Genomic DNA, 24348 nt, shown 5'->3' with positions numbered 1-24348 from the left:
CTCATGCTTGACTCGTGTGGAAATACAGTCAGAACAGACTCTCCAGATGCTACGGCAGGTCCATTAATGGGAATAGTGGTAGGGAACATTCTCAATCCTTTTAAACCTGATAAAGGTCAGGGTTTGGATCAATGTTTGGGTGGGTTCTCTCAGTATCTGAAATGGTTCATTGATCCCTGGTGTTCACTCTAATTTTTCAGGTGTTGTGCAGAGTCCTATAAATCTTAGCACAGCCCTGATCTTTCTATTTACAGCTATAAATCAGTGACCAAAGGCAGTCTGACTCTGGTTAATAAATTAGGTACGTGGGATAGCAACAGTACCATGAAACATTATTACTACGTCCGGGCTTCCTCGGGAAACCCAGCTATGGCAGAGGCTAGAGCGTAACTTCGAAAATAGCATGGAACTACCAATTACTCAATGGGTCCCGGTTTCTGCAGCAGTGTCATTCATTTCTGCCAGCCTGGGTGTCTGCTGGCCACGAATCTTTATTTGAAACAGGAATGATTATGTATTGTCACATGCCAGCATGAAGGCATCACAATAAATCAGCAAATGACTGGAAGCGGAGAGTCCCTGAGGTCCAGTCACGTCCCGAGGCGAAGGAGAGAAAGGAAGGGAGGATGCTGTAGGATGAGCTATGGAATGAATCCAGCCAGGTGCCTGCTCTCCATCACTCAGTGATAAAGTAGCTGCAGGTTTTATCTTCAGAATGCCCCAAAGTAACTTGTTTTCTGTGTGGACGTAGAAGGTAAGGGAGGGGTGTATTGAGTGCAGGGCTCCGGGATTCTGCTACTGAGATCCAGTCCTGCCTCTGCCCCCACTTCCCACCCATTTGTAAGAGAAACTTGGTTCTGCCTCCAGCTCCCTGCTCGTTGTCAGGTTAGCCTTGCTATGAGCAGGAATTCACCTTTCTGCTTTAAGACCATGATGCTGGGATCAGAGGTGGTTCAGGTAAGTAGGAGGCCCCCGGCAAAGCCAGTCACCGAGGTCTCCTGGCTGCAAGACTTTCTCCTCCGTCACTTGCAAACCCTGTGCCACGCTGTCAGATGTGGGGGCAGTTCAGTCCCACAGTGGGGAATAGCGAACAGGAGTGAATTAGGGGGCTAATGGGTGGAGATTTCAGTTTAAACAGGAGGAGGGAGGGAGGGGGAAATCTGTACTGTGCCATAATATAGGGGCAGGTCTCATGGGACTCACGCGAACCACAGAGCTCTTAAGCAGTACAATGTAGCCCCCCGTACAACACAGGCACATCAGCAGCAAACCTCCGGCTAATAGTTCAACCGGCACCCATTGGAGTGGGTCTCCCTCCCTCCTGTGTTCTGACTGCAGGTTTGGCAGCGTTATCTCAACTGACCCTTGTAGCCCGACCCGACCTTCTGCTTTTCTGCGTGTCCCAGTCCTCGATGGCTGTGCTGTCAAAGCCGCCGAAAGCTGTGAGCTGCTCAGCGAAGCCTTTGGAGGAAAGCCGTCTTGCTAAAACACACACCTTTCGTTTCGCTGCTGCACCACAAAGGATGCCCTGCGCCAGCACTCAGCACCTGCCACACTCCCTGTCCCCAACGCTGACCTGCCGGGGAGTCATTTTTAATGCACCGGGCTTGTCCCAGCAAAATCCCAAAGTCCTGGGATGCAAGCAAGGGGGGCAGAACGCATGCTTTGGCTTTGCTAACTGTTGCCATCTAGTGACCGAGACACTCATCCTGGTTTGTTTTTCAGGCCATTGCTGGGTGAATTTCTATTGGTCTTTGGGTGGCGTGTTAGCATGGCTGATGCTGATCATACATGTGATAGCACCATGCTGTTTTCTGGTGGTTTCTGGGCCAGGGTGACCAGATGTCCCGATTTTATAGGGACAGTCCTGATTTTTGGGTCTTTTTCTTATATAGTCTCCTATTACCCCCCAGCCCCTGTCCCAATTTTTCACACTTGCTCTCTGGCCACCTTATTCTGGGCTCGCTCTGGCTCTGTGCATGTCATGAGTGGTCTCCAAAGAAGGCCATTGTCCCTGGGGAGCTGAAGACAGTAGACTGGCAGGGCGTGGAGATGAAGGGGTGGTGCTGCCCTCTTTTAAAATCTGCCACTGCTGGAAGAGCAAAACCTGAGAGAGTGGCACTCTGGGGAGATGGAAAAAGCCAGTGGAAATGCCTGGGGGTGCTGTAGGTGTGTGCAAAGGGTGCTTGGAGCCTGGTGCTTGGCTCTGGCTGCCTCCCCTGAGAGACAATGCCTTGGGGGCAGCTGTGAAACATTCCAAATGGGGTCATTCTGGCACAGCTCCAAGTGCTCCGGGGCTGTCCCTGGTGGCGTGACGGGGTGGTCCTGGCTAGCCAGGGGGAAGGGCAGGGCCGGTGCACCTGGGGGAGCACAGAGTTTAAAGTTATCGTCCCCTGGCGAAGGGCAGTGTCTGTCCCACCCGCTGCCCTGCACTGGGGACGAATGCCCACACTGACAACCCTGTCCTTGTAGCTGCGCACGTACCCAGTATTCACAAAGCAATTCCCAGACGGAAGCTGCTGCACGAGGGCCCAGCATGTAGCGTGCAGCACCGTGGAAGGGCAGAGTATTGCTACACTGTGCCTGCCTCTCTTATGTCTTGCACCAGTCTTCGCACTGGTGTAATCCCGTTGACCTGATGGGAACTGCTTGTGATTTGTACTAGTATATCCGAGAGAAGAATCTGGCCCATTGTTTTCCCACCTGGGAAGCAAACTGACAGTCCATTAATTCACCAGCGTTTGTATTTGTCTTTACCTGCTTCTCTTTTCCACCCTCGCTGTTCTGTGACCCTCAGTTACCTTTACTCACACTCTTATTTCCATTAGCAATTTTCATAGTCTCCATTTTCCTGGTGCACTCTTTCATTAATGAAGACTAAGAGACTACTAGTGCTGCCAGTGAAGGGCGTTACTCCTTAGGCTCAAGTGGCAGAGGTCTCTACTTTGGATGCCGAAGGCCCTAGGTTCAAGTCACTTCATCTTTCTGTGCCTCAGTTTCCCCATCTGTAAGAGGAGGATTATGTTACTACCTCCTTGGGAAGTTCTCTGATATCTCCTGGGGGAAAGTATTATGTAAGTCCTGGGTATTATTTTTACTGATGACCTGTGGAGAAAGACGGTGTTCCAGCTACAACCCCTTACAAATCAGACATACTTTAATAGTGACTTGCAGTCACTACCAGTCTGGACCAAAACCAAGCTAGCAGACTAGTGACAGTGGGCTCTGTATTCTGTTACCAGCCCTCCCATGCATAGCTTATTGTAACAGCGTGACGCTGAGCAGGGCTTTGGCTCGTTTGCAAAAGCCACGTTGCTTTTCCTCCTTGGTTCCCCAATCTGCAATGAGGTCAGCCCTAAGCAGTGATCTTCTCCAAGGCCCAGGGCCTGCATGGCAGCCAGCAGAAGGGACGAGTGGTGGGTTGTTTTTTAAGTTGTTTTGAAAAGATTGGGCTTGAACAGATGCTTGCAAATGAATCATTTTCTCCTCTGGATGGAGAACAGGCTGTTCTGCAGCCTCCCATAGACATAGAATCAGCCTGTGACAGACACGCATGCTTCTGCCAACGTTTACAAGCCAGTTCACAAACGGAAGGCGATTTTGGAACGGCTGTTCACATCTGGAGAAAGCCGACGTCGTGTGCCAGTAAAGCTAATACTTGGTTAATATTCATATCCATATTGGTCTTGTGTAGTAATTGTTAATCATTATTAATTAGTCACTATTTTATGTACAGGTGGGATAGGTTTTACTCCATCGTTTCCTGCCAGTGGCTCATTTTCAGCATTAGGAGACGACTCCCAAACCAGACTGTATCGTCTCCCTTGGCTACTACACTGACACCAAAGGCTGTGACACGCAGAGGCTGTCTGGTTTCAATTGCTGAACTGCAGCAGGTCAATGACAGCTTACCCATGGCTTGTGCAGATCAAGCCGTGCTCCAAAGAGGCCCCAAGTTTCTGACAATGTGGGTTTCTGGCACCCATGTGCGGAATGGGGCCCCCAAGTGAGACGTGCCTTAATCTCTCGCCAGCATCAGGATCAGCCCATGGTCCTTCTTCTAGAGTTGAAGTAACTGCAGAAATGGGATTGCACCTGAACGTGCCCATCCCCTTGTCTCCATTGTGGCTCTTGTTTTGGTATTTTCCTTCTTCATTTATCTGCATCAAAATCATCTTCTTGTCTTCTCGTTTCCTTTATCTTCTTGCTCTGTCTTCCTTACCTTCAGTAGCCCCACCTGGAGAGTCAGTGATGAGACCGAGACAGCCCATTCTGCATGGAGTGTTTTGATTGGGAAATGTAATAGGGCGGTTCCTTCCTGAGCCATCCCCTCTGGCCAGAGTTCCTTAGCAGCAGCCTCCCTCCTGTTCTCCCTCTTCAGGGCCCCCTTACAGAGTCCCCACAGCCTTTCTTGTCAATCCTCCTGTCCTCCGCTCAGGGCTTCCTCCCACCAGATGTACCTCTGCAATGCTGCCTCAACCTAACCCAGGCCAAAGAGCACCTGGAGAGATGCACATGTTCTCCTGGTGTTCATACATGTGGAATCTTGGCCCTGCCCTGGTGGACAGAGTTTAGAGTGCAGGAAGCTTTGGATTGTTTTGTGGAGTCATCTCAGTGGACGGAGTTGGGTTGGAAGCAGGGGGCAAGGGAAATTATTTTGTAGGCCCAGCCCAGCTCCCATTTGCTGTGAACTGAAAGCAAGTAGTTTTCTGTTCTGGGTTTGGTTCAGTTCTGAATAGGCAGCTGTGAGGCATCTGGAGCAGGGGAAAGGAGAGCCAGTGCCTTTCCCTTAGGACAACGTGGATAGAGGGTTTTTTTTTTTGACACAGACATCTGGGATCCTGCACAAGTCACTCTGCTCCTGGGTATATATTGGAGGAAGGTCACCTCTATCTCATTCTTTAAAAAAAAAAAAAAAAAAAAAGTCATATCTTCTCTCATCTTCTCCTCCTTCTGCCTCCCCATATGGCAAACCTCTGTCATCACCTAACAGCGCTGAACTGGAGTGATGTACCAGGCAGAAAAGAGAGCTGTGGATGGTGTCACTTAAACCAGCCCACATTAACCAAGTCCACAACACTCATCTTTCCTTTCCTCCTCTTTTTTTTTTTAAGGGTACATTGTCTGGCTAAACAGACTAGCAAAACCAAAATGTCTTTACCTATGTGACTAATTAAAACCCTACATTGCTCAGGGAGGATGATACAATTCAAAGGCCTCTTCTCATTTGCACTAAAGCTCCTTTCCATGCTCTGGAAGTGCAAAGGGGCCTTAGTGTGGGTGTGAATTTAATTTACTTTCACCTTACGGATCCTTTGCACTGTCAAGTTGGTATAAAGGGGCCTCAGTAGAAATGAGAATTTGGCCCCCTCCTGTGGTTTGATGCTTGTTTTCCCCCCCCCCCCACTCACTAAGTGTGCACAGTGAAATCCGACTGGTCAATGTCACTTTCATAGATTTCAAAGTCAGAAGGATCGGCTAGTCTGACCTCCTGCATAACAAAGGCCAGAGTCCTCCCCCATAATAATTCCTGTTTGAACTAGAATCATTACTGATTAACTTCAAGCTGTGTCAGGGTTACAAACGCTCCAGGATGAATGTTTAAAACCAAAAGCACAACAACTCTCCACCCTGTTTTCACCGACATTAAAACTATGATATAATATAATACGTAGGTCGCTGCAAACGGGGTTTATATTTTGCTTTTGGATATATTCGCTACTGTGAATTTTTTTTTTTTTTTATTTAAGCAAACCTATATTTTGGGCCTGTCCTTCCAGAGAGTGGGCCCTTAACTGCCTCCCCCAAAACACTGGAAAAGGGGAAGACTCTAATCTGTTCTACGCATGGAACCCATTAGGCCACAGTGTTGGCGAGGAGACTGTTAAATCCCCTGTAATTCCCGATTCACAGTCTCTGCATTATGATAATCTAATCTGACCTCCTGTATACACAGGCTGTAGAACATCTCCCAGAAGTTGGGAATCATTGGTTGGACTCCCAGCTCTGTGTGGGTGTTGCCCAGTGTGGGGGTGGTATAGGTGGAGACAATATCCTTTCTGACATTCTCTCTTTCTCCTGCTCCAGGTATTTTCAGTGCCCCCCCAAATTTGGCCTCTTCGCTCCCATTCACAAGGTGATCCGGATTGGGTTCCCGTCCACCAGCCCTGCTAAAGCAAAGAAGAGCAAACGGATGGCCATGGGAGTGTCAGCCTTAACTCACAGCCCCAGTAGCTCGTCCATCAGCTCTGTCAGCTCCGTGGCCTCCTCTGTCGGTGGCAGACCCAGCCGGAGTGGATTGGTGAGAGAACCTTTTCATGCACTGGGCAATTCGGGCCTAGATCTCTTCTGCTCTGACTCCGCAAAGTGGTAGGGCTCATATTAAGCATGTTAGCAGGTGCATTGGTGCAGCTACTACTGCACAGTCAGCCAAGAAATGGGAAGTGCGGGGGAGACTGTGACTAATCTTAGCTTCCCTCCCCCCCTTGGATGGTGCTATAACAGATTCCCTGAGCATTTGTGGTCATAAAAGATCCCATGACACTATTTGCAGAGGGAGGGGCACTGACTGTGATGTCATGTCCATGAATAATTATATTCTGCCTTCTTAAAATGCCATCTAGATTGCGATATTTTTCATTTCCGGTCCTAAATGGTTGCATAGCATTGCCTTGTAGTATTTAACAGCTGCTTCCTTCCAACTTCAGAGGTGGCCACATTTTGTTGTTGTGGGAAAGAATTCCTATGAATTGTGTGCCTAATGCTTTGGGGTTCCCTGGAGAAGACAGGCACTATGGGAATGCAAAATATTATTATTAAAAGCTCTAGCTATAGAATATACAGGGCGATCAATGTGGACCACTATCATCTGGGCTGAAGTAGAGAAGGACAAACAAGTGTCCGCCACGGGGAGTGGATCCAACTTTCCCTGACTTGCCGTCCAGTGGAGAACAGCTCTGGCAGTTGAGCTCATTTCGTTTGGGAGTTTCTTCGGCGGCTCTCATAAATAAAACGTGTTTGGGAAGAGAGAGCAGTTGTTCTTTAAAAGTTCAAATTGTGATCTTCACAGCACTCATCACACCCCCTTAGCTCTGTTCCTGGAGAACTCCCTTCCCATCACTGCCCAGAAGAGCTCTCCTGTCCGAGGGAGCTGGTCTGCAATCTCATTCTGACTAGGAACCTCACCCCCACCCCTTCCAACTAGGCCATGAACTCCCAGCTCCAGAGAGCGCAGCGTCTGGGGGCTACCGGATCAGTGGATTGAGCTGCACTCTAGCTCCAAAGGGGCGCTGTGTGTGTGCGCAATCGCTCTGTCTGTCTGGTGAACGCTGCTTGCATGGCGGGGAAGAGCACAGCGACAGACCCTTCACAGCTTAACTCTTCTTTCTAGCTGACGGAAACCTCCTCTCGCTATGCGCGGAAGATCTCCGGGACTACCGCCCTGCAGGAGGCACTGAAGGAAAAGCAGCAGCACATTGAGCAGCTGCTGGCAGAGCGAGATCTGGAGAGAGCGGAGGTTGCCAAGGCCACCAGCCACATCTGCGAGGTGGAGAAAGAAATTGCCATCCTGAAGGCCCAACATGAGCAGGTAAAGCATGTGGCAAAGGCAGGGCCAAAAACCCTTGCACTATCTCAGACCTTCCCTGCTTTGAGGTCTACCCTTAGCTTTAAGCTCGTCTGCTGGCAGTTGTTCAGACCAATTGCATATCTGCAGCTCAGCCCACGAAATTGAAGCCCCTACAGCTTGCCATTAGACAGAATCTGGGTTTGGTGCCGGTGGAAGACATTGATGTAATCGCCTTTCATGCTGATGTAACTGTGTCCATTCCAGGAGGTTTCACTGCGTTACCTACATTGGTGTCTAGATTCTTGGTCCCAGCTTAGGCCATTTTGTGTTGCCTTTGCGCACAAAGCAGCCAGACAGCTGCCTAAGTGGTGCGACAGGGGTTCTCCCATCAGTGATTCTTGCTGCCTACTCTGCTGTCTCCATATTCAGGGTGGGAAGCATGGAGAGACAGAGCACATAGTATCCCTATAAGCGTCTCTCTAATCAATAATGCCTAATCAATAGTGGTGAAGACTGGAGTGGCAGGAGCCCATCAGCTGATGAAAGGGGAATTGTTCTCCTTGGGCCGTTCGCTCCATGGTCTCGCTGCTGAGGCTACCAATCAGGGATTGTATTCCCGTGATTCTTGCAGTGCCACCAGGTACTGAACTAAATGAATAGCCCCCAGTTGTGAGTAACGTTTGGTCACTACTAGCACTGGGCGAAGAGTCAGGAAACTTGTGCAAGGACATTTGCACAAAAGTTAAACATGTTCACTCCCCTTTTTTTCACAAGCATTTGTGCATATGGTGTTTTGTTCACATTAAATTGTATGTGCTGGAAGTGCATAAACTCTTATTCGCAGGTGGACAGGAGTGTTTACTCTAGTATGGGCACTGGCTATTAAGATTTATAAAACTTCCATTGTCCACTCAGGAAGCAGAAACAATACCATGTGCCATAGCTGTCCAACCACATGCCAGTCAGACAGCCCCCAGAGCTTGAAAACTGTTTGCATAAAGCGTTCATCAAACAATTGCCAGTAACAAATTGATTCATAAAAATCAGTCTCTTCGTAGCTAGCTAAGGAGCAGAAAAAAGGGCTAAAACTGTCAGATAAGTTGTTGATTCAGCGCTAGTTACTGCCAACCTGGGCTCTGTTTAATTTGGTGACCTAGGGCCAGATTTTCAAAAGCGTTCTAGGCCAGGTCTCACGTGCTCAGAATGGCTATCTGGAGTCAGGTTTTCAAAAGGGCACAGTACCCAGCAGACTCCTATGTGCTGAGCTTGTTGGAAAATCTGGTCCCTAGAGATGAAAGCTTCCATACATATCATTTATAACCCCCCCGAGCTATCCAGTTCAGTCCCCTGTTAGGCTTTTAACAACTGTGTATTGCAAATGTAACTGGCTGGCTGTGGGGTGGGATTTCCTTTTGTTACAGTATGTCACAGAGGCAGAGGCGAATCTCCAGCGAGCACGGACCCTGGTAGATGGGGTGCAGAAGGAAAAGTTGGAGCTGCTGAACCAACTGGAAGAGGAGAAAAGGTAACGTAGTAAAGGGGGAATGGGGTGGGAATAGGAAATGTGTAAAAACAGCAGAGGTAATATAACAACATGGTAAGTTGGAGGGAGTGGGGAGACAGGCCATGGTAGTTCATTGGTGCATTTTCCTTGCCTTAGATGATGATGCCTAGCTCTTACATCGTGCTTTTCAGAATGTATCCTGGACTCCGGGAGCTGCTTGGCTCCCTGATTTCAGTGCATGTCAAATGCGCTGGGCTTTAGCTGGCATTGGCGTTGTTGTTTGTGTGGGCAGCGAGTAGGTGGTGTGGAGACCTGGGAAACAGATGAACAATGTGAGTGCGGTAGATGGCAATGGAAATTCGTCGTGCCCAGCTGACTGTAGTTAACATATCAAACCATTCAGGCCTTCTGTCCAAAGAGGATTATCCAGAAAGGTGGCTGAAGTGCTACGGCTAATCACAATAGAAAGGTAGTGTTTGGTAGGCTAGAGTTCCTCGCTCCTTTGCCTAGCAATGTTTAGAGGAGACTTGAAATGGGACCATTACTTGTATCCCCTGTCGCGTCCAAAACACCAGTGCTATTTCTCTTCCTGTGTTACGTGTACGCGGCCAAATCAGCTCAACTGCTGCTTTGAATGTAAAGAAATCTGAAGCGGAAAGTTATCTATGAACATCGAACTAGAAGAGCCCGGCTAGGTCACTGAGTCCAGTCCCTGGCTATCGCAGCCATCCTGTCCTACAATCCCATTCATAAATGTATCTACCCTGTTTCCCCGAAAATAAGACATCCTCCGAAAATAAGGCCTACTTACAGTTTTGCCTCTCGTTGTAATATAAGGCATCCCCCCGATAATAAGACCTCCCCGATAATAAGGCATCCACCGATAATAAGGCATTTTTCATTTCTGAAAAATAAGACATCCCCTGAAAATAAGACCTAGCGCATCTTTGGGAGCAAAAATTAATATAAGACACTGTCTTATTTTCGGGGAAACAGGGTAGCTCCATTTTTAAATGGATTGGGTTGTTTCCGCACTACTCCTGTTGGGAGGCTGTTCCCGAACCTCACTCATATGAGGGGTACAAACCTCCTCCTAATTCCCAGCCTCCGTTTATTGCTGGCCAGTCTCTTTCCTGGACAGATAAAGATATGGGATACTTCGCACTTAGGAGACTGATCGTTCTGGTTCTCGTCCAAGAAGACTAGTGTGATTAGAACCATTTTGTTGCTGTTTAATATAGGTGGTACTTAGGACAAAACACGCTATCAGCCGCCACTCACAGCCATCAGCTCTGAAGTGCCGACAGTCCCAAGATTACATTATTCAATATTCAGCAGGACACCGGCACTTCAAAGAACATGTGCCGGGTTCACTGACTGGACTCAGGGTGCATGGAAAGCCGCAGCAAATGGATTATTAACAATACTACACAAAAGGGCATCGCTCTCCCACCAGCCGGTGAAGTTAGTCAGAGCGCTGCTGCCGCCAGAGCCCTTACACGGGCAGGGGATGGGTGTCAGAGATATTAGCCTGAAGGAAGAAAGCATTTGAGGAGACATTTGGTCCACCAGGTACACCTCTACCCTTATATAACGCGACCTGATATAACACGAATTCGGATATAACGCAGTAAAACAGCGCTCTGGGGGGGGCCCTGCGCACTCCAGCGGATCAAAGCAAGTTCGATATAATGCAGTAAAGCAGCGCTCCGGGGGGGGACAGAGCTGTGTGCTCCAGCGGATCAAAGCAAGTTCGATATAAAGCGGTTTCACCTATAACGCAGTAAGATTTTTTTGGCTCCTGAGGACAGCGTTATATCGGGGTAGAGGTGTATCTTTGGTGGAAGAGTGACCAATTGAGGGTGTGCTGTCTGAGACCCAGTAAACCTAACAGAACAGTGCACCCCAGCGTAATGAGACTATCCAGTTGAGTGCTGGGTGGACCATGTCTTATTTTCAGTAGGTCAGTATTGGGAACGGGGTGTCTTCCTCTAGATGGCTGGTGATGAGGCTGTCCGTGGTACTGCACCGAGATGATGTGCTAAGGAGTGCACAGACAGGTTCCCTTGCAGAGTTATGTGGAAATGGCAAATCTGCTGCTGCTGCAGGGTCCTGTCCGTGTCTGAGAATTAGCAGCATGTGACTTCTAGTTCCTTGAGGTTGGCAAGAGACAAGGGTTAAGACTCTGCCAATATTTCTAATAGCCACTCGATACTGCAGGGCTTTGAGAGCGGGAAGGGGAGGGGCGACCTGAGCCGGCTGTCCCCTTGGAAGCACAGAGGGATACAGCAGGATGCTGTATTATGTTGCCAGCATCTTTGTCTTCTCCAGTGTGTTTTTGGAGACAAACCATTACAAGCTGAAGCCTTTGGGGGCAGCGAGGCTGGATTATCCTCACAGAGAGAGAACAGCCGAAAGGAGAATGAATCACAAATCGCTTCTGGATTGTGCCCTGACAGTGACCATAGTCATTTATGGCACTGAGTGTGCTCCAACTAATGCTTTAAGGTGGTGGGATTGAAGCATTTTTAAACAAATCGGGCAGTCAGCAAAGCCTTCCTCTGAAATATCAGGGTTAACATATTTTTTGCAAAAAAACCAACAAGGAGTCCGGTGGCATCTTAAAGACTAACAGATTTATTTGGGCATAAGCATCTGAAGAAGTGAGGTGTTTTTACCCACGAGAGTTTATGCCCAAATAAATCTGTTAGTCTTTAAGGTGCCACCAGACTCCTTGTTGTTTTTGTGGATTCAGACTAACATGGCTATCCCCGATACTTGACATATTTTTGGCATTCTTCTTATTCTGTCATTAGAGAGGAAAGAGAAACACTCCCAGCCTGGGGCTCATCCCAGTCCTATAACTCTAGTTATGGGATCCCACCTTCCACAAGGACATTTCCTGCCCCACCCTGCTTTGCAAGGTGATAATCTTGAAGGCATCTGTGGGAAGGGAGGGGAAAGCTGAGTTGGAGTTAAACCTTTAACCAAGCACCAGGTACTGTCCCTGTCCCTGTGCCCTGTCACATGTGCTTTCCCCCAAATCTCAGCTCCTTCAGACTTCCGTGTACATGTGCTAGCATATGAGACTTGTGTTGCTGAGACTGCGCTGAGAAAGAAGGTCTGCTCTAGTTGGCCAAATGATCCAAGGACTCCATTTACAAAAAGCCTCCTGCTGATGGTGGGAGTATAAAGATGTTTCCCTGGGCTGTGTGTTTGGTAGTTGAAAGGAAAATAGTGACTCACTCTCCCTTTTTATTTGAAAGATGTCCCGTCTGAAGATGTTCGTTCATGCACAGGACTCCCACTCTTTCCCAGCTCCCTTTCCACGCTACAAGAAGCAAGAGATTGTTTAACCCGAGACAGCTGAGTTCTTGCCTAAGCAAGAACAGATGCCTTCTCTAATTAGAAGAGGTTTAGACAAGGAAGCTTGTTTTTAAAGTTTGATATATACAGACAGAGCTATTTTTATCCGGGATGGAGAATCACCGAGTCCTTACATCTGGTTCCCACGGCAACATCCACTGCACAAGTTTATTATTTTTAAAAAAATCTGATAAAAGAACAAAGAAGGTTGAATTTACCAAGAAGATTGAATTGCAATTGTATCATTAGTGGGTTTTATTTTTGTAGTGGAGGGGTGTGTGTGTGTGTGTGAGAGAGAGAGAGAGAGAGAGATGCCTGTACAGCATTAGTCTCTTGTGAAGATTTTTTCTGCCAGCCTGGTTCATCATTCCCACAACATGGGGACGTGAAAACTGCCCATAGTCACCCTTGAAGGGAAAAGCCCTGATTGTCTGTGAATATCCAGTAATGAACCCTTCGGCACTTGGCACTGCCGTTCCCAATGCTTGCCTGCAAAGTGAATAGCTGGCAGAGAAACCTTGCCCAGTCCTATGATGCCAATGGATTAAAGTCAAAGCCAACTCCTCCAGTATCTCCAGTATCCATATGGAGCTGTACAGCCGCCATGCTCACTGTGGTACGGCACATTGCAGAAAGAGGAGTATCTGCTTTGCATTAATTATGCTAATTAACTGCCTTCCACAGGGAGTGCTTAGCTTCTGCTGAGTTGTTTGCGTATATGATTTATCCATATCCCACTCCTCATGTCCTTTTGTTTTGCAGGGGCCTTTTATGGCAGCTACTTAGTGATACAGTTTTAATCCTGGCATGACTAATTTTGGCTTTTCTCCCCTCACCCCCACAGGAAAGTGGAGGATTTGCAGTTCCGAGTGGAGGAAGAATCCATTACCAAGGGAGATCTGGAGGTAATTTGCAGCACACTCACTGTAATGTATTGTCTGCAATTGCATTTGAAACTTTCCTTTAACAATTTCTGCTGCCTTTTGCCCAGCTCTGTGACCAGGGTGTGCTAGTAATTGCCGTGTAGGGCTGATTCATTACTTATTACAGCAAGGCATTGATAGTGAATTGTGAAAAATTTCCCACAAGGTGTTAGCTGGTCATTGTTATTCCTAGAGATCCACTTAGGATTAACCATGACCGGCTTGCATGGTTTTTAAACCTGACTTTGTCCTAAGTCATATTAAACGTCCAGGTTAATTAAATTGTGTGTGTTAATGCATTCTAACATACCTTTTCCCACTGCTCTGTCCCTGGCCTGTCTCTCATTACTAGCAGCTTCAGTAAAGTATATGATCCATATCCAGTGGGAGAGCAATTGTATCCCAGCTGTATCTGGGTACAACGCCACACATTCCGATCTAAGCCTTCATCCTCCAGGACTTTTCGGTGGAGTCCTCCTCTCACAAGCACAGGCAGCTGTGGTTTGACGTTGCAGTGCCCTTTTTTGGAAGGCGTAGGGGTCTTTCTGCACAACGGCACTGCAGCCAGCTTTGTACAAAAGCGATCAGCATTGGGAGATGACCTTCTGTCTCAGGTTCCAGTTCAGGCAAGGTTTCCCTTGCAGGAGGAGTAAGGAAGAGTGCTCTTTCAAAAAGGCAAGGTTCCTTTGCAGAAAGGCAAAGCAGTGTCCAAAATCTCCCCTTCCCCTTCCCCTTTCCCTGGGCTCTAGAATTAGGCTAGTTAAGTCAGCCAGGCCTGTCGAGGGAGCTGCTTCAGCAATCAGTTGTTCAGCAGTAAATCGATACGAGGCCAGAACCTGGCTGAGGGTACATCTACACTACAGCGGGGAGTCGATTTAAGATACGCAAATTCAGCTACGTGAATAGCGTAGCTGAATTCGACGTATTGCAGCCGACTTACCCCGTTGTGAGGACGGCGGCAAAATCGACTTCTGCCGCTTTTTGTCGGCGGCGCTTACTACCACCTCTGCTGGTGGAGTTAGAGCGCCGATTCGGGGATCGATTGTCGCGTCCCGACGGGACGCGACAATCGATCCCCGAGAGGTCGATTTCTACCCGCCGATTCAGGCGGGTAGTATAGACCAGACCTTAGAAGGCAAATCCTTGAACGAGGCGGCTCTTGGGGTGCGGTGTGTTTTTCTGGACATTAGAGATATAGAATTGCTTTGACCACCCTTAAGAATAAATCTCTGCTTTTTATTGGGAGGAGATGGCAGAGCAGCAGAATGGGGGATTGGAAAGGTGCAGTGTGAGGAGAGCTTCGCTAAAGCTTTTCTAGTGCAGTGAGCCGTGCCTACAGAACCCCTCAGCTCTGGGTTTAAAACCAGCCAGGGGATAATTGCAATGGAACAGGACTTTTGGAAGGGGTGTGTTTCGTTTTCACAGGATGACAGGCTGTCCAGGGCCAAGTGCCTCAGTGATATTCGGTTCCTGGACATTATTACATGATGTGCGGCTGGGTTATTCTGCAGATGAAGCAATTGCGAGTAAGAAAAATAAAACTGAGCTTGCTGATTGTACCGGATGTGGTTTTTATCTTTTACACACACATAGCCCTGTGTGGAGCTCCTTATCAGTGTCAAGCTTCTCCATCTGTGCCTGGTGGAAATCACCTCTCGGAGCAACAGGGTAATTCATTCACTACGGTTTACTCAGTCTTTGGTCTCTCTCCTGAGAGTGACCCCTTGGGATGGGTCTTCACTGTGGAGTTAACTTGGGATCTTACTCAAGTGTTGCTCCTCACCTTCCACCCCATCATTTATACATCAGACTCTCTCACCCAAGTTTAGTGCTGTCAGCCCAGGCTACCTGGCCCAGCTGGGCAATAGGCTACAGTCCGAATGAGGTTTTCACTCAGGACGGTAACCCACCCTCTTTGCAGTGAGGACGCAAACTAAACCACTCAAGTGCTATTCACCACTGCCTTCCCACAAGTCCCCTGTGTGCCCAGAAGGACAGATGGGTTCTCCCACAATTCACTGGGACAGAATCAGGGAGTGGCACAAAGAACTGTGGGATGTGCCCCCAGAAGTCCTAGCGACATGTGTGGTGTGCCGTGCCAGTGAGGGCAAGCGCTTTGCAGTGGGGCAGAGCTTTGCAGTGGGTCTGCTTGCACCCGAACTAAGAGGTGCTGATCGTCTGAGTTAAGAACTCTGCAGTGAAGACAGACCCTAAGGGATTGAATGTGATGGTGGTTGAGATTTTCAAAAGCACCTAAATGACTTAAACAAAAGCCCCATTGAAAGTCAAAAGGACTTGTGCTCCTTGATCACTGTAGGGGCTTTTGAACATTCTAGCCAGAGGGCCTTTTTGTTCGGTGAACACGTGTTCCCTAGTGAAACCCACTAGCTCGTTTCATGTAAAGCCACCCTAGAGCCATCCAGTGGTTACTACTTTCAGTCACTACCATCTTTGTTCAGCTTTGAACTAGCCAACTGGGGTATCTGCGGGGCTCAGGCTCACAGGGCCGTTGAATTCCAATGTAAATGTTCAGGCTGGGGCTACAGCCCAAGCTCTGGGATCCTCCCACCTTGCAGGGTCCTCGAGTCCGGGCTCCAGCCCCAGCCTGAATGTCTACACTGCAGTTAAACAGCCCCTTAGCTCTAGTCTGCCAGCCCAGGTCAGCTGGCATGGGCCAGCCTCGGGTTTTTAATGGCAGTGTAGACACAGCCCTAGAGGCAAAAAGCCCAGTAACCCATTGTCAGTTGTCCTACCCCAACCTTCCTACATCCTTTGCCCTGCTGACTGTCTTTGGGGAGCTGTGATTGCAACGTTTATCCTTCAGGATGTTCCAGCGTTCATTCTTCATTAAAAGGCCGTTTCCAGATCCTTCCACATTGTACAATCAAGCAACGGGAGACTCTAAGGTTGCAAAATGCCATTACCTCCCCACAGAGCCCAAGAGCATCATCTTAATGGTGTCTTGGTTCTCTGGAGTTGGGGGGGAAGTAACTTGAAATTACTCCTGAACTCCGAGTCTGTGCTGCCCAAGCAGGCTGAAGCACTAGACTCAGGGCCTATGGGGTGAACGTAACAGCAGCGTTAGGTTTTTAAATAGAGCCCGACCCACCCCAAATGCTGAGACATTCAGTGATGTAGACGTCGCCAATGGCGTCTGCGTAGGTCATTTTATAAAACAGAGTGGTGTGCTCGCAGCCAGCCGCATTCTACACAGAGGTGACCTTCCAGCACATCCCTTTGTGAGAGGATCGCTGCATCCACATACTGCAAACAAGCAAGCATGGCACTTTCCTGAACATTCATTCAACTGGATGATCCAGTGACTGGGCTTTTAGTCAAGGATGTGAGCAAAATCGGATGCTTTATGTGGGCAGGAGGGGCCTAGCACAACAAGTGCTTTATCAAGGAGGGTGACAAGACCAAGTGCAGCTCTGTGCAGGTTAGAGATGTTCTTTTGGCCACTGTAGTCTGTGACTGCCATTTTAGCAGCTATAAACGCTGCAGGGCTGTCTAGCTAGATCTCATTTATACTGAGAGGACAGGGACCTCCACAACAATTTGATTAGATTTTCTCCATTTATATGCTTCTGTAGTGATCCTAGGGATGAGAAGGCTGATGTCGTCATAAGTAACAAACAATAGCAAGTACAGTGTGTGTAGAGTATAGGAATACTATCAATCAGATTGTCATACGGTGCATGCCAGTATCCCCACTGAAGAATCATAGAATAATAGGATTGGAAGCGACCACGAGAGGTCATCTAGTCCAGTCTCCTGCCCTCATGGCAGGACAAAGTGTTATCTAGACCATCCCTGACAGATGTTTGTCTAACCTGCTCTTAAAAATCTCCAATGATAGAGATTCCACAACCTCCCTGAGCAATTTATTCCAGTGCTTAACCACCCTGACACGTAGGAAGTTTTCCTAATGTCCAACCTAAGCCACCCTTGCTGCAATTTAAGCCCATTGCCTCTTGTCCTATCCTCAGTGATTAAGGACCTCTTCCTTGTAACACCCTTTTATGTACTTGAAAACTGTTATCATGCCCCTCTCAGTCTTCTCTTCTCCAGACTAAACAAACCCAATTTTTTCAATCTTCCCTCATAGGTCATGTTTTCTAGACTTTTAATCATTTTTGAAGAGAAGAAAGATGTTCTCAATTGATCATCTTCCCATTTTGTTCCTCCAGAACTCTTAACCCAGTGTATTTCAGTGGAGGCTAGAGGTCTCTGCCCAAATATTAGTAGGCATAAAGACAGGAGCGAGCCACAAAGCTCATGTTCAGATTTGGAATTCTCTAAAATTTGGAGATATTTAGATCTGTGATTTGAGTTCCCTGATGGATGTAGGGAGGAGCTGTGAAGTTTGGCTCAAAACATCTCACAGAACGCAGTGTGACCTAGCTCCAGGCCCATCTCTAGGCAGCATGATGTTGCTATAGCCTTTAGCCTTTAGCAAATGGGAGGCAAATGCAAGAAAGAGCTAAAGCCTATTTATAATAGATGATCTTGTAATAGGAAACCTTAAAATCCTTAGGAGACACTGTTGCGATCATCTGCTGGAATTCATGAGATACCTCATGCATTTTAGTGAGAAATTAGCTATTTGTATAGCTCATAATGTGCAGGTAGTAATTAGGGTTAAAATTGGACCTGAGCCATAAAGTTTGGATCTGAATTCCCTCAAATTTTGGGGCTGAGTGGATCTCAGAATTTGGTCTGGTCTAATTAGGGCTGGATGAAAGGGTTTGTATAAAGTAAAAGATATGTGAGTTCATCTTAATGTTGAAAAAAAAAACATATTTGAGGTCTGGAAACATTCATTTAACTTCTCCTCTGTTTTTCATTTCCGTATGCCTCTGGTCTTCCAAGGTTTTGGCTAACAGCAGGATGACTGGAATACTAAGGGAAGCTGCTCTGTGGCATTTCCAGTTGAACCAGAAACAGAAGTATCAGTGTCAGGTATCTTGCGAGATTCCTGGATTAGTTTTGAAATGGATCAGTAAAAGATCCCACCTTTGGAGCGCTTATACCTGACCCCTTGGAGAACAAAAGTGGGTGGGAAATTACTACCATTAAAAAGATTCTGAACTGCTCGTTGAGATAATTTTGTGAGTCCACATAGCTGAAGGTTCAGTCAGACTAGCTGTTATTGTTGTAAATGCATACTAAAGCCATTGAAGTTAATGGAATAATTCAGGATTAACGGCACTGTAAGTGAAATCAGAACCTGGTCCAGCTCTTAGGAAGAGCATCTTTGAGCTATGTGGAGATTTGGGGGAAAAGCCAGTCAAAGTTTCTCCCTTTTCCTTTACATATATCCAGCTCGTGTCTGTGCTTCAACTAAGGTTCTTTGGCAAGCCTGACAATGCTTGGAGACCTCTTTTAAGATACATTGTTTGTCTTCTCCACCTGGGGTCAAATAGGACTGATAAAACTTGAAGTGTCCTGAATATACCCCCCACAGCACAGCTTTCATGATCGATTGGTCCTACACATGCCTATTACAACCTGTGGGAAACCTCATCCAGTGCATTGAATGCCCCAGTAAACTAGACAATTACTAGTCTTGAATGAACTCACACAGAAAAGTAATAAGACAAAAACACCCTATCACCTGGGGGTGAACAGTCACTCCATAACTGACCTCTCAGGCCTCATCCTTAAGAGAAACCTGCACAACACCTTCAAAAGATGAGCCTACGAGCTTAAATTCATAACTCTGCTAGATACCAAAAATCATGGACTGAACAGAGACACTGGTTTTATGTCTCATTACAACAATCTGTAACCCACTAGCTCTCTTTTGTCCTATGACTGCAGAGGCTCTAATTGCCTGCTTCATTTTGAACGGTTTCTTGCAACGTGTTAACTCCTTATACTTAATAATTGGTTCCACCTTGTATTTAGCTGTGACACTTTGATTTCCTTTCCCAGACCTGAAGAAGCACTCTGTGGAGCTGGAAAGCTTGTCTCTTTCACCAGCAGAAGTTGGTCCAAATAAAGATATTACCTCACCCACCTTTGTCTTTCTCATATCCTGGGGCCAACATGGCTATGATAATATTGCATGTACCTGCAGTCTTGATTTTCATCATATTTGATCTGATATTTAATAATATTTTCCAGACTTTAAAAGAAAATACAGATTGGTGCAAACTTAAACTTTCTCCATTCACAGAAAAGGAGCCAAAGTTCATTCATTCTTTTCCATCTCAGATCAGGTTGTAAAGAAAAAAAATGCGAATGAATTCAGGCTTGGGAATGGGGGGGGAAAATAATGAAGTGGCAAGTGAAGGACAGAAAATTGCCTAGAACAACTTAAGTAACCTTATAGTCCTTGTCACGCTGTGGTCTTGGTGGATCAACTTTGTATTCAGTAGAAAATCGTTTTGAAAGTTAAAAATGTGAAAGCTGAAGTTTGCATGTTGATTTCCCGCCCCCCCTTTCTTCACAGGGAATTTACATGATATCGGTGGCCAAAACTGATGTGCTTAAATAATAATTTTGCTACCGATAGAGGAGTGTTATCTAGTTATTAGGGCAAGAGACATTGAGTCAAGACTTCTGGGTTCTAATCCTGACTCACCCACTGAACTTGGGCAAATAACTTAACCTTTCTGTGCCTCAGTTTACCCAAGTAAACTGAGACACGGGGGAGGGGAGGGGTTGTGAGACTCAAAATTTGAAAATCACTTTGAAATCCTTAGCTATAGATGCTGTACAAATGCAAAGCACACAGTTATACAATTGTTTTCTACTTAAATTTCCTCCATTGCTTTACATGAGGTATATTTTCTGATATTGTCACTACACCGTGTACAGCTTGTCGTCAACTACATCATAGTTCAAACTCTCTCTTTCTTGCAAAAGGCGAATGAGAGTCCCGGTAATTTTCAGTGCACTGCAGTGAGCAACTCTGCCAGTAGGCAGCCTCCAACTGCCCACATTGCTAAGAGTGAGCACAAGGCCTACGGTGAATGGTCTTGAATTGGTGCATAGACCTTGTACTGACGCGCACTGCGCTGGGGTGGATTTCTTCTGTTCCGAAGTATTCTCACTATGGCCCCCATTCAGGAAAGCACATAAACACCTGCTTAAGTCTCATCCCCTTTAGTGGGACTTAAGCCTCCTTCGTGAATAGGGATGCTTTGCTAAAATGGGCCCTGTAAGAGGAGTCCACTGTGTCTTAAATAGCCACCCTGAGGACCATGTAAAATCCCTTAGTAACCTATTTCTGTTTGGATGAATTTTCCTGCCTGTTCAGATGTTTATTCTCCTCCCATTGTGAACTGCCTTTCCTTGTGTTGTACATGGAACATGATGTTGCAGCCTTTTCTCTCTGTTTTCTGCTCTCTCCCCTGTTGTCGTTGTTGTTTTTTCTTCCCTATGTGTGACCAGACTCAGACGCAGTTGGAGCATGCCCGAATACGGGAGCTCGAGCAGAGCCTGCTGTTTGAGAAGGCACAGGCTGAAAAACTCCTCAGAGAATTAGAGGACACCAGGGTAATCCCAACCCCACTTGCCCTGCCTGCAAACCAGTGTGCTTGTCAGCTGCATTGATGCCAACAATGCCTTGTTTTGGATTTTGTTGTTTGGTTTGAGTTTGGGCTTCCATGGTTTTTGTTTTGTTGTTTACTTTATTTGCACTCCCTTTCTGGAAGTGGTAGCACCATATGATTTTGCCTTTGCTTCTTGTGTGGTGACTCATTTCTCTGACTTGAGTTTGCTTCTCAACCCCATGATGCCATTTGACATGAGCTCTTCACAACTCACCATTCGATTAACACCGCCAAATAAATAACAACAATTAAACCTTGCCCGGTTCATTTTGCTTCCGGAGGTCCTTTTGAGCTACAGTAGGAAATAACAGTGTGACAATCAATGTTGCAAACATCCTTCCTCCTATTGTGGGTGCTGGAATTTGAGATCGAAGATAAGGGTGGAGAGTCTGAATGGAACTGCTCCAAAGTCTTAGACTACAGGGTTAGTTAGACTGTTGCAGTGAATGCAAGAAAGGCTGTCAAGAGGAGCAATACATCAGGGCTTTAAGGAGCCTTGTTCGGGGCGGGTGAGGAGAAGGTTTTTCATGAAGGTGTGACATGGTGGGGAGAGCAGTTGATTTTAAAAAAGACAAGCAGACTGTCAGGACTGTGATGTGGTCAGAGCAGGGCCTAGTGGTCAGAGCCCGAGTCCAAGCCAGGGGTCAGAGCTGGGATCAGGAACCAAGCCAGAGGTCAGAGGAGGAATCAGAAACTGGGGATCAAGCACAAGTCTGATCCAGTGCAGCTGCCAATCAGGAGATCTCCCAGTTACTCAAACAACTTCCCTGTGCCGCCTTCTGGCTTAAATAGTATGGTTGGGCCAATCGGTGGGGCCAATCATCGTCTCCAGTCATGATCCTCGTGGGTGGGGCCTCCGGGATAGGTCAGAGTTCTCCTAGCCCCGCATGTCCAGGAGTTTTGGGAGGGCTGCCTAGTAGCGGCCAGGGTGTGAGGGCTGCGTGAGAGTCTGAGGACTCTCAACTTGTCTGTTGTGAATCTGTAGAGATCACCCGAAAGGCCAGGCTGGAGTCTTCCAAACTGGTGAAAGGGATTTGAGCACCCAATTTCCATTAAAAATGAGTGGGAGTCAGGCATCCAGATCCCTTAGGCAGCTTTGAAAAATGTCAGCCTAAACAAATAAATAGAATGGATCAGTTCTGTTTCGGTGCTAAAGGAGTAAATGTTGTAGATTTGCTTGTTTGTTTGTTTTTACATTTCCTCTTATCAGGTCTGTTGTTCTGTACCCAAAGGTGCCCATGCAACCCAAGACCTCCACCGTGATCAGCAGTCAACTCAGGCCAGAAAGATTAAACTCAGAAAGCTAAGAAGCTACTCAAAAACCTGTCATGCAGTGTAACCCATGGCCAGCAGTTTATTATCTTACATCTTCTAGCATTCAACCTTATTTTTACTTTGCTAATAAATTCTAACCAGACTCCATGTGTAAAATTCCTTTTCCTTTTACACCAGGGTAAACCATAAAGTTGTGAAGGTGCCAGAGGCTCTGAAGAGCTGAGCAATAAAAGGAAACGTTCATGATGTGTACAATCCTGATTTTAATATCTACCGTATTCCTGAGTAGCATTTTCTATGCATCACCTGGCAAGCAGCCCAGTTCAGAAATATGATGAGATTTCAGGACATTATTTTGAATAAACCCCTGTAACCTTTTAGTAGCTAATATTACAGCAGTTGTTTCAAAGAGACAATGTTATTTCTGAAGCAGACCAACGGTTCAAATTGAAAGCATGCATTAAAAATCAGCAAGAAAGTATTGTTAATTACCCTGGTGCAAAAACTGTAATTGGATTGAGGATGATGTTTTTCTTTTTAAACTTTGGCTAATGTGCTTGGGATTTGACTGTCCCTGGAACACGTCTACTAAAGAGAAGCAGACAGCAAGGAAAGGTGAGAACTTACTTTTGTCTTTTTTTTTTTTTTTTATTATTGTTTCAGTTAACTACGGTAGCAGAGAAGTCTAGAATCCTTCAGCTGGAGGAAGAGTTGAGTATCAGGCGCGGTGAGGTGGAGGAGCTGAGACAATGCCTAAGGAACTCTCACCAGGCAGAGACCCCTGAGCACAATCTTGGTCTGCAGTCAGAGGCGCTTCGCCTGCGAGACCAGCTGCTGTCTGCCAGCAAGGAGCACCAAAAAGAGAGCAGCCAGCTAAAGGAGAAGCATGAAAAGACCCTGAAGAAGCACCAGCAGGAGATAGAGAAGCTGAAAGCCGTCAATGAAAAATATTCCCAGGAAATCGTTGACCTGAAACACAAAGTTCAACAAGCCACCAATGAGAACATGGGGCTGATGGACAATTGGAAGTCCAAGCTGGACACCTTGGCATCTGACCATCAGAAATCTCTGGAAGACCTCAAAGCCACCCTAAACACAGGCCCTGACACCCAACACAAGGAGATAGTAGAACTGAAGGCCGTGGTAGAGAGCATAAAGATGGAGCACCAACTTGAATTGGAGAACCTTAAAGCTAAACACGATATCGAGACTGCGGTTCACATAAAGGAGAAAGAAAGTCTGAAGCTGAAGCTGCAGGAGGCCAGCGACGAAGTGGAAGAAAGCAACAACAACTGGAAAATGCAACTGGAAACCAAAACAAACCAGCACCTTCTAGAACTTCAGGACATGAAGGAGAAGTGCCGAGATGCCGAACTGAGAGTGCACGAACTGGAGAAGCTACACAGTGAATATAAAGATCAGGCTCAAGCAATAGCTTTCTTGAAAGAGCAGATTTCTCTGGCTGAGAAGAAGATGTTGGACTATGAGACACTACAGAAAACAGAAGCCCAGAGTAAACAGGAGATCCAAAGATTGCAGGAAAAAGTGCTTGTCTTAGAGAACAAACTGCAGTCCATGGAGTCTCTGCATCCTTCTCAGCATGCCAATGTATGGGTTTGGGCTATTCTGTTTATGTTGTTTTGTCCCTATTATTCCTCTTAGGGCTAACCTGAATTTTGCCCTGTAGTATAATTTGCTTGGGCTTCTTGGCTTGAAAGCCATCTGATTATTTTTTTAAATCTTTTACCTATATCTTTCATTGTTTTTCTGAGCAATCCTATCACATTACTGGGTGGGCCCATGATGGGGGAGGAGGATTAGGCATTGCCTGCTCTGGGTAAAGGAGCTCATGGAAGTGAGGGCACCTGTAAGGAGACCATTCTGCGTGGGGAGTTGGACTAGAAGGTGTTTGCTGGCAGCCAGGAGTAGCTAATGCGGAGGTGGTTCATGTGCTTCGCACAGGTGTCGCCATTACAGAAGGGCTGAACAGTCAGGGTAGAGAGGTAAAGACAGAACCGGTATGAGATTAGGATATAGCCTGACCTAGGACTTCACCTGAGGTCATCCTTCATTCAGTGGAAGCCATAAGGGAGGAAGGCTGCTGTGTGGTTAAGCCAGGAGACTGGTAGTTGGGACATGATGGGTCTATCC

The 24348-nt window shown here is 46.9% G+C and overlaps 1 protein-coding gene across 2 annotated transcripts in view; it reads left to right on the top strand.

Moving 5' to 3' along the window:
• The window catches only part of CLIP2 (CAP-Gly domain containing linker protein 2), a 125646-nt gene that overhangs the window by 79525 nt on the left and 21773 nt on the right, over nucleotides 1-24348 (top strand). The window contains exons 5-10 of one of the 2 annotated variants that reach the window (XM_054008356.1): nucleotides 6088-6301; nucleotides 7391-7588; nucleotides 8989-9092; nucleotides 13282-13342; nucleotides 20762-20866; nucleotides 22861-23805. In XM_054008356.1, coding sequence (XP_053864331.1) covers nucleotides 6088-6301; nucleotides 7391-7588; nucleotides 8989-9092; nucleotides 13282-13342; nucleotides 20762-20866; nucleotides 22861-23805 — 1627 coding nt within the window. The remainder of the gene's footprint in view (nucleotides 1-6087; nucleotides 6302-7390; nucleotides 7589-8988; nucleotides 9093-13281; nucleotides 13343-20761; nucleotides 20867-22860; nucleotides 23806-24348) is intronic. The other variant, XM_054008357.1, reaches the window with a different exon arrangement.

This window comes from Malaclemys terrapin, chromosome 18 (assembly GCF_027887155.1).
Source record: "Malaclemys terrapin pileata isolate rMalTer1 chromosome 18, rMalTer1.hap1, whole genome shotgun sequence".
In the NCBI taxonomy this organism is placed as follows: domain Eukaryota; kingdom Metazoa; phylum Chordata; order Testudines; family Emydidae; genus Malaclemys; species Malaclemys terrapin.
The sequence above is the reverse complement of the archived record's forward strand: the minus strand, read 5'-3'. Positions and strand labels throughout refer to the sequence as shown.